The sequence below is a fragment of the Merops nubicus genome, unplaced genomic scaffold, assembly GCF_000691845.1.
Source record: "Merops nubicus isolate BGI_N331 unplaced genomic scaffold, ASM69184v1 scaffold14998, whole genome shotgun sequence".
NCBI classification, from domain to species: Eukaryota; Metazoa; Chordata; class Aves; order Coraciiformes; family Meropidae; genus Merops; species Merops nubicus.
This window is the reverse complement of record NW_008625215.1, coordinates 26,606-37,354: the sequence shown is the minus strand read 5'-3', so window position 1 is coordinate 37,354 and position 10,749 is coordinate 26,606. Positions and strand designations below refer to the sequence as shown.

General features: G+C 37.8%; 1 protein-coding gene across 1 annotated transcript in view; it reads left to right on the top strand.

Annotated features, from left to right (window-relative positions):
- Nucleotides 1-55: 55 nt before the first annotated feature.
- The window catches only part of LOC103778042 (nucleosome-remodeling factor subunit BPTF-like), a gene marked incomplete at its 3' end in the record, with an annotated part of 37,027 nt that continues 26,333 nt past the window's right edge, over nucleotides 56-10,749 (top strand). Inside the window, exon 1 of the mRNA XM_008945611.1 lies at nucleotides 56-308. Coding sequence (XP_008943859.1) covers nucleotides 116-308 — 193 coding nt within the window. The remainder of the gene's footprint in view (nucleotides 309-10,749) is intronic.

Here is a 10,749-nt window from a genome sequence, read left to right as displayed (position 1 = left end):
AGGGGGAGGAGGCGGAGGAGGCAGCTGCAACAGCCAAGGCAGGGCTGCCTCGTCCAGGAGGAGCATCAGCAAAGTGGTGTACGATGATCATGAGAGTGAAGAGGAGGAGGAGAGCATGGTGTCCGAGGAAGAAGAGGAGGGAGACCCCGAGGATAACCAGGACTCCGAGGAGGAAGAAGAGGAGGAGATAATGGAGGAGGAAGACGACGATGACTCCGACTACCCTGAAGAGATGGAGGATGAGGACGATGCCAGTTATTGCACTGAGAGCAGCTTCAGGAGCCACAGCACCTACAGCAGCACCCCAGGTAGAGAGTCAGTGGGATGAACTAAAACAAGTCGAGGGCACCCCACATGCTCCCTCTAGGTTTGCAAATACAGTCCTCACGCGTTCTTCCTCCCGTGCGTGTATGTAAGGGATGCCTGCAAGCACTCACAGGGAGAGGGGGGTGTGCAGATTAACGACTGGCAACCCCACGGATGCGGGAATATTACAAGATGCTTACAGACACATGCACCCAGAGGAGGGAGGGAGGGAGGGCAGTACATGCTCTAACGAGGGGATGCTTTGCAAATATGCATGGAGATCCTGGTGACTGCAGCAATGCATGACACACCAGAACACGTTGCAAACAACGTTAAAAGTGTATGGAGCATTTACTTAATATTTTTTTAAAAAGGGAAACGAGATGTATGCCTTGCAGAGGGGTCCTTTCAAATGCATACAGGAAAGGATGGTGTGTGCTTGCAGATATAACTTGATGTTAAAAGGAAGCACATGCAACTTGAAGTGGCCTTAAAGAAAAAAGCAAACCATAACCAGTGAAAATTTTCGGGCTTTTGAAATCGGAGGTATAACTGGGTCTAGCATTTACTGGCTGTAAGACAAAACTAGCTTTCCAAAGAGGGAAATGAGGTGCATTGTTCAAAATGGAGATTGCATTGTTATAGTTTGGGGAAAAGTGCACTGGGCCTCATTGCAAGGGTGTAAACCTAGTTTTAGTTAAACACAAAGATTAAAAGGTGGAGGTTGAGTCAAAAGTGTTGGTTTTAAATACTGCATTTATCGTAAGATATGGCAATCTTTAAAACTCATGTTGGGGTTAAAACTAGTTAAACATCACTGATAATTTTTTTTTTTTTAACCTCTAGTGGCAAATTTGGGCTCAAATTTTAAGGCCTGTAATTCTATTTGTCCTTAATTAGTTCTTTAACCGTGGGGGGTTTCAAGCTTCAAAATTTATTTTATCTAAACTTAAGCACCTCCGATTGATATGAATTCATTCCAGAATGGAGTTCAAGCTTAGGATGATTTTTTTTTTTCAAGTCTCTGAACCAGGAGAGTGGTTAAACTTGGGGATAACCTGGGAGTGTTTCTACACCGGGTTAGAGGGCAACAGACTCTGCTGTAGTACAAGTAGTTGGCCAGTTTGGAAGGGGGGAGGAACAGGTTGTTGGTGTGAATGCACTGCATCTTAATTAAAAAAGGAGTGTAGTTTTGAGTAGTTCGCTGAGTTTTTAAAAGAAGGAAGTACCTGCTATTAAATGTGAACCTTGTTTTTATTTTCTTAATGGTGTCAGCTAATTATGTGACTTCATAATATTCCTTTAAAAAAGCCAGCGTGTCTATATGTATTAATCTATGTCCTTGTGCTCAGGAACCTAAATGAATCGAAATACGCACATACATTACTAAATTAACTTAATTTAGAAATATTTTTTTAAGGTGTTTATCTGTTGCAGGGGTGTCCTGCAGTCAAATTGAAATTTTGGATTATTTATTAAAGATTAAGGTCTGGTTTCACGGAAGAAAAAAAAAAATATAAAGCACTGTCTTGACTTTTTAAGTTTTCAATTTCTGCTTAGTTGTGGTAACTTTAGTTTTTATTAGTTTTGGGGGGAGGATGCTTTTGTCAGGGAAAGAATATTTTTGTGATTTTAATTGGCTAGATCAGGGAAATATTTTTTATGGGAGCATCCAGGTTTAAAATGAGCTCTGCAGAGTATGGGTGTATTCAGCGTTTGAAATGTACTTAAGTGCTTTGGCAAATAACAAGATACCTCTGTGTGCATTGCTGTGCAAGCATAGACAGGTTTTATGTGGTATTTAGGTGCATCAGAAACCATTTTGATAATTTACATGTTTATTTTTCACTCGGTCAGGGCAACTTCATTTAACTTTCTAAAGATAAGATTAAGTGTAAGAATTTTCATCTTTGTGTGTGCTTTTTTTTTTTTTTTTTTAAAATACTCAGTGTTTGATAGTTAAAACATCCGTGCTGTAATTCTGGCAATTTACTGGCAGTTCTCAGTGGTTCAGTGTTCACCCAAAGGTCTCTCTCCCAGACGTGCTGTTGCCCTTCTCCAAAGAAAGTGCAAACTTCTCATCCCATCAGCTCAAACTGTGTCTTGTTCCTGATGAACAAATATCTGAGTTTTGAGTGCTGCTGCACAGTGCTGGCACTAACTGAATTCTTGGCCTTATCTCACAATCCAGGAAGAGATACTTGACATGAGAACAGCATTAAAAGGCAAAGAAAAGACCCACCAAACCTCAGTATCATTGTGTGGTGGTGGGCAGTGCAGAGAAGAGTGTTAAGAACAGGGCAAGCAACAGGGATAAGTTTTCAGAATTCCTTCCTGGGCTCCAGTGCTCTTTGAGACAGGTGCATGCTGAGCTAGAATTGGTCTTTATGTTTAGATATGGATGTTTTTCTTTCATATATTTGTCTTCAAACCAGACAAATTGTAACTTACAGTGACAAAGTTCCTGTGGTTAACTGGAGGGCTTCAAGGAGCATCTTCTCCATTGCTTTAAACTTGCCCCTGACAGAATTGTGCAGTGCCCTCTGTGTTTTTTTCTGCTAGAAGATATGATGAACGATCCTCCTCTACTGATCAGCCCTCAGTCACAGGCAGCCTGAATCACTGGCATTTTCAGGATGTAGTCTTGGGGGATGAAGAGTTTATTTTTTGAGAGCAGGGTATTGAAAAATTGAAACACCAATCAAACTCTCTTACCAACCAAGATTTTACACATGTATCACATCCCACTTAAATGGCTGACAGACATTTTAAGGGTTTTTTTTCAAACTTCTATTGAGCAATGAATTAAAAGATCACAGTGCAAGGTCTCTAGCCAAGAAAGGCTCAAATTTTGTGCTCTTCTGGGGAGTTTATGATGTATCCTGAACTTGGAGTTTATGAAGTATCTTGAACTTGGATGTAGCAGTACTTCTTTACTATAACATTATTCAAGTATTTTAGAGAGCATAATCTTAGGAATGGTAAATTGCCATTGATACAGGCCTTAAAATGGTACAGGAAAGCTTATTGTGGGAATGCATGTGATGTTTGTCATTGCTTTTCCTTTTGCTGGATGGATTTTTGGTAGAGGGATTTTGTGTGTGTGAGAGAAATGTCCCTTCTCTCTTGCTCCTCCTTGTCCCAAGAAGGTAGATGTAGTTCTGGGATTTTTTTCTGTCATTTTTTTTTTTGTGTGTTTCTTGTTCTTCTTTGTCAAAAACTTGGAAAATTAGCTTGAGGAGGAGCTGTGCATCTAGATTTTGGCTGAGATAATCATCCATCTTTCTAACAAGCACAACAGTGGAGTTGTGAGCCAAAATATTTGTCTTTAAATGCATTCAGTTTTTAGATGGATTTTGCTGGTCTGTGAGCACTTAGAGTAACTGACCATCCCTTCTCTTAACCAGTTACTTCACCAGTGTGATTTTGTCTTGAGAGTGGAAGAATCTAACTGGAAAGGAGGTGCTGTATTTTGCGTGTCTGTAGTAATTTTATACCTGACCACGTTTTCCTGCTCTTGAAGAATTAGGTGGAGACGTTGAGGTATGACATGAGACACTGAGATAAGATACGCAGCCTCTTTTGTCTGTCATGTGCGAAGATTTACCAGGCTCCAGACGTCTCACCTAGGGTACCCTCTTCTCTAAATTAAATCTGACACGCTCTTATTTTACCGTTTAGCAATCTGAACTTGGGTTTGTACTCTAGGGGAACTGTCACTAGTTCATCATGCCAGTCATGAAAAACGTGGAAGACAAATCTTAGCAAAGAAATTATGTAGACGGCCAAAGGAGTAAATCTGTGGCTGATTCCCTCGTATTGACATGCAGATTTGCAGCTTATCTGAAGAGAGCATTTGTCACTTCAATTATATTTCTAAGGAGGTCTTTGCAGCAAATAACTGCACCCTTATCGAAGTATGTGCGTTGTGAAAGGTAGAACAATTTGATGTACTGCAGATGAGTTTATCGTCCAGACTTTTTGTGGGTTTGCAGTAAAATTCCATAGCTGAGCGTTGTATTGCATGGAACGGGTGATGCGAATCAATGTAAATTTCAGTAGTTTGGAGCCAGCTCCCAGCACTCACTAAATTTTGAAATTAGTTACAACTTCTCCTGAGTGTGTCCCAACTAAGAAATTGTCTTTGTCAGAATGCTGCTGAAAATCTTGATGCTAGTGATACTTTTTTTATTTCCCCTCATGGCTTCTAGGCACAGAAGGGTTGTGCCTCTGGGTACTTCTCAGAATGACAATGCGGGATCTTCTCTGCTACTTGTCTTGCATTAGTTATCCAAATGTTAAAATGGTGCCTTAGAATACAGGGGGGTTGTGTTTCTGGCGGCTACTGAGGCTGTGCTAATGGCCGTAATGTTGTGAAATTAAACTCTCAATGTGCAATCGATAGAGAACCTCAGTTTGATTAGAATTGTACTACTGACAGAGGTGCAAACTAAAAAAAGCCAAAAGTTTTAAACCCTTTTTTTAAAGAGCATAAAGACCTGGGTTTGTGTAATGCAGAGCAATAGTCAACATGGGAGCACGTGTTGAGAATTTCTGCGGTATGAATACCCTCAGGAAGATGCTGTCAGGATCTAATCTAGTCTTTGGTTATTTTTTCATTTGTGCTTCAACTTCCAAAGCTTTAGTGGTGTTTGGAATGTCTCGGTTTTAATGTCGGGTTAGATCCAAAGTTTGATCTGGTTTGTGGTTAGTTATTTGTGTTTTCTGTTTTTCCTCACAAAATCAATACATTTGGGTTAGCTATGACTGTTGCACATTGGAGCTGCACTTACAAATACTTACAAATGCATCTTTTCAGAAATTTTTTCTAGATGAGAATGATTTGTGCGTGTTAGAATCATGTTGATAGTTTGTCATGTTGGCATTTTTTAAGGAGTGAGGGGAGTGCTTTTTATAAGTCATGTATCTTTCATTTTGGCCCATCCCAAGAAAAAGATTTAGATTTTTCTATTTTGGTACTGCTTTTCATAATGTATTCTTATTTTATGTTAAACTGATTCATTTTATTGCTGCTGCTTCTTTAGTGTAAGCTGAGCAAATGCCCTCCCAAGAGATTGACTTTTAATTAAGGAACCAGTTTAGATATTGCTGCGACAAACATGTGGCTATATTCAGTTTTTCATTTGGGGGGGGTGGAGAAAAAAAGAAAAAGAGAGAAAAAAACACCCAAAAAATTCACATTTTCATTACCTGTTTTGCATTTTACAAGCAATATCCAGCAAGAAATTGCGTGTTGCTGAGCGCTCCCATTTCAAAGTTGAGTCCAGAGTAGTACTGTGGGACAGCAGATGTCTGATTCTTGTATGTTTATTAAAACCAAACACAAACAGGCCAGTCTTAGCAAATTTAGGAGGGTAGTCAAAAGCCAAAATTTCCATCAGGAAGGAAAATGTAGGAGAGGGCATCTTCTCTAAGGAGTACTTGTGCTTTCAGGACATCATATAACTGCCAGTCTGTCTTTATGTTGAGAAGTTTCTGTAGTGACTCATGATCTGGAAAACAAAACCAACCCACTTCTATTTTACTTAAGATGGACTTTATGTAAGAGTAGCATAGTTGGACTTGTGCAACTTGAAGCCAAAAATTAATCTCTGACTGGGGGCAAATTCAAAGTCTTTTCACTTGCTGGGGTCGCTTTTGTAGAGTGTGCTTGTGGGGGGTTTATTCTACATTCCCCCCTGTCCTCTGACAGATTACTGTAGTATCTGTTTTCTCTCTCCTGTACTCTGTCAAGTTTTATCCTCTCCACTGCAAGTGTAACTAGGAACTCTTAAGTTGGCATCTTAGTGCTGAGAAGTGATGATGGAAGAAAAATTTTTGGAGAGGAGAAATGAGCCCAGTTGGGAGCTTTCTGATGAAGAACTACTGGAACCGGTGTTTATTTTTTTAGGTCATACCCGTGCAGCTACCACTCTTTCCTTGTTTAAGCAAGACTGTGGTTCTGGTAGAATATTTGCTATGTAGCCCCTCCATCCACCAGCCCTTTAGTGGAAATATGTTGGGCTGAAGGGCTGTGTTTACTAGTACTGTACATCTGGAGTCAAAGGATATGTAACATGAGTGAGACAAGACACAAGTGGATTTTTGTGATTTTGTTAGGCTGTGTGTATGGTAATTGGAATACAGCTAAAGCACAAATAGCATGAAAATTATATTTAGTCATGGTACAACCTTTCTGTATCCTGGACAGTGATATGAGTAGTTATTCAGATAATTTTGTTTTAAAACTGTCTACATAAACCAGATGTGTTAAATATAGTTAATATATTTTTAAGTTCCATGGCCTCCTGTGCGTAATGAGTTGAAGTGTAGGTGTGTCTTTCACTTTGCTTCTTTCAGCCTGTGAACGAAAATGGAGACAAGCTTTTTGGTCCTTAAAAATGGACTTTAAAAATTTTGAAGTGGTTGGAATTTGAACCAAACAGATTGAATAATTGGAAGCTAAAAAAAAAACCCTAGGGTTTGTTTCTCTTTAAGTGCATCAGAAAATTATAGTTTTGGTTGTTCAGCCTGTTACTTCAGTTCAGTAGCTTCATTTTCTTTCAAATATCATTAGTGTGTTTGCTTAAATACTTGTAATATAAATTATTTTAATAGATTATGGTAAGTGTAGACTATAATTATCAATATCTATAATTAAATGTGCCATGTGAATAAAATTGTTTACTCTTTAATCTTAATTACAGGCAGCTCTTCAACTAGAGAATTCAAAATAGGGAGAGGCAACCATTGCAGACTACTTCATCACTTTTGGAGACAACTAGTGAAGGAGTGCGATTTAAAAGAAGTTTATGCTAGATAGAAGTATAATGCTGAGACACTCAAGATGATCTGGATCCTGTAAATAGTCCACTGGTGGCAGCAGAAGGCTATTGGCAGATCAATTTATCCTTCCAAATAAAGCTATGGAATTTGAATGGCATAGAAGTGGACATTTTCTTTCTTTGTATTGGCTCAAACTTGAAGGTGGAGTTTGATTCAGGGATTTGGTTAATATACAGAAGTGATCTTAGAAGTATACAATTTATGTGTAATAAAATTTGAGTCTATTTTGGGCAACTTCAGTGTGAGTAAATTGACTTTCTTTGAGAGTAGATACATCTAGATTCAGTTTAAAGTCCAGTCAGGTGGTGGGGGTGTTTAAAGGAGGAGTAACTTCTGCTGGTAACCTGCTGTGCAACCTTCTTGGTGTTTCTTGTTTTAGACAAAGTATTGCCCTTTTCTAGTTAAAACAACAAATCCTGCTGCTACAAGAAGAGATTTCCACAAATGGGAAATTATTCAGGGCAAATCATAACAATGATTTATCCAAAGTTACTTAAACTGTACCAAGATAAACTGAACAATGTTGATGGCAGTAAGTGATGTAGCAGTACAAAGTTAAGAAGAGAGAGCAGCAGTATAATTCTGTTGACTGCTCAGCCTGGTCATTGCAGTGATTTCATTATACTATTTCACTTCCAGATATTATTTTAAATACATACTAATGTAAGACACCTATGTAGTGTTCCAAATCAAAATAATAAGTTGTGTAATCATAAATAACAGTCCACGTAAGCTTGCACTTGTCTCTTAAATATTTAAATTGAGGTCTTTAAATGGCATATTTTTAAATAATTTTAATTGCATTTCACTTAATACTTTTTGTCACAGATAGTACTCAGAATTCCCTGTGGAGAGTGAATCCATGACAGATGATAAGTTAATAAGTTATCAAATCCCAGAATCTCTAAAATAATTTAAAGTAAAATAAGTTGAACATACAAATATTTGAAGAGACCAAAGGAGGTTTTGTTTGTTTGTTTGTTGCTTTTTTCTGACAGTGAATGTCAAATTCAAACATCAGACTGTTTGCCTTGTGGGAAAGAGAATATATTCCTTGAAAGGGCAGACCTTGAAAAGCTGGATACGTTTATTGTAGGAACACTTTTTTTCACAAAAATTGAGGGATTTTTTTGTGTGTGTTTGAAGAAGAGTTTGGTAAACATGAACTGTGATCTTTGAAAACCTTCACAGAAGTTGAAACTGCTTCTAAGTAGTGTTAGCTGTATGTGATGTCAGAGCACTGCAGATAATTAGCAATTAAGAAATTGTTATCAGAATTGCAAACAAGCCTAATGTCCTTATTTGGAGTTCAAAAGTGCCTTTGTTTAGCTGAGCAAGTGGCAAGCAAGGGTGTTATCCACCTGACCAGTAGAATACACAAATCTCAGTGCAAAACAGAGACCCTATAAATTTGACATCATTATATCATGTCCCATTTTTCATGCCTATATCACACCTACACTTTTAATTTGAGTTCAGCAGCCACTGTTGAAAACCTCAAGATTTCTGAGCAACTTGGGAATGTCCATCTTTTTCACTAGAGAGTAGACTGCTTGCATTTATGTTGGCTTGTTTGGTTTTGGGTGGTGGTTGTTTTTTAAAGGTGTCTGGAGTGTTTTTTGATATTGCAGTTGATGCATCAAGTAGTAATGCATTTAAGCACAAATTATTTGGAATTTCTGAATTTTCCAGTCACACTTTGTGATTCTTTTCTTGACTTAAAGAATTCTGTTCAACCCAGGACACCAAATATCAATGGCTAATTGAAAGTGAAATTGGAAATAAATAAAAACAAAACAAACAAAAAACCCCAAACAAACAAAAACAAACAAAAAACAACCCAGCATACAAAGTTTCAAAATATTATGCCACCAAGCCATTAAAAAAAAATGTCTGGATACCATTTCTTTCCAAAAGATTCTGTATTTTTGAAGACTTTCCTTTTTTAGCTCTGAAAACCAGATTATATGCAGTGTGGAATTGTTCAAAGCACTTCAGTGTCCAAAAAGAGAAAGGATTCAGCTCTGGAGTGAGGGTGTGTGATTTACAGGGCAGATTGGGAGTGTTGAGTGGGACAATACAGTAGCTGCTGCACAGTGTAACACCAACCAGTGGACAAACAAAGTGTGTGTTTTGTAATGCAATCTGGTTTTCTTTGTTGTCTAAACTATTAGTTTTACCATTACTTTTGAAATTTCTGTGCTTTATACCAAAGCAGATACGAAAATATGTAAATGGATTGAAATAGGAAGTGAAAAGTGGTTTGAATAATGCAACCACACAGTTATATTGTACTTGCACCAAAGTACAATCTTTATTATGGTATTGTGACATACTTTGTCTCCTGATAACACATTTATTCTAGACTTCTAATTGTACCAATATGCTTCCTTATAAGAGGAAGTGTTAGGAACCTCTTTTAACTTTTTTCAGAAAATATTAGAAATGTCTTGCTTTAAAGGTTCTTGTTTTGCTGCTTTACATTTGTTTGATGTTACAAATATATGAGCATTTCTCTTGTGAAAGAGACATCAGCAGAGATGGTATATGGGGATTTTGGTTTTTTTTAATGAAGGATTAAAACACTGCATAGAACAACTATAATTTTGGTTTTGGAGCAGAAAGATCTCGACAAATAAGAAGAAATAAAGAGGTTTTGCTTCTTTCAGCAGTGTTCCTTCATTCTAGTTTATCTTTGGCTGGAATTACTAGGAAGGGGTTGTCACTTCTGATTAATTTCAGTAAACCAGGGTTATCATTCTTGCTGCTTGCTTTCTTGAAGGGCTGTTTCTTTTATGGCTTTACTGTGTGACAAGACACATTCTTCTGCTAGAATTACAAACAGTGAAAAGAATTCCAGGTTATAGCTCTGCCAGCTTTTTTGTGATACTTGGACTCTGAAGACCATTAGTGATTTCAGAGTATCTGTTCTGCATTGTTGTTGTCTTGTGTGACCACCTACTAGGACTGGTCCCTCACTGTCCTGCGATACTGAAGGCAGCATCAGGACCCTCAAGTCATTTAATCTTTGAATCTGTTTATGTGTGTGTTTTACTTTGGGGTCTTTAATTAAACCAATTCTCTTCTATGCATATATATTTTTTTGGATTGTGAGGCTAGAAAAGTTGGGGTGAATTGAGAGATTTCTTGCAGTAAGAACACTTGCTTTGTGGCTGGCTGTGAAACTCCCCTGTTTTTGTATGTTTGCCACGATTAAATGTTTTCCACTGGTGTGCAGCAGCATTTTGGAAGACAGTCCCACAAGCATTCTTTCATATTCCACAGTTAGAACTCAAACTTAACTAAACTTGGAAATTTATTTTTATACACAGATGATGTTGACCCATTACTTCTGTAATGGAAACATCTGGCAGTTCATCTTCTATATTGTTTCAGAGTGTCTAATCTGTTGCGTAAGATTTTGTTCTTTAAAGTGTGAGAGGGAAAGCTGTATCTGGTGCCATCTTGCCATTTTAGCTCAATGTTTTCTTTTTCTTCTGGAATCATTTGGCACACTGTCTGTTCAAGACATTTCTTAAAGGTAGCTTTTCTTTTTGGTAACTTTTTTTTTCCTTTTCAATGCATTCAAGCTTTAAT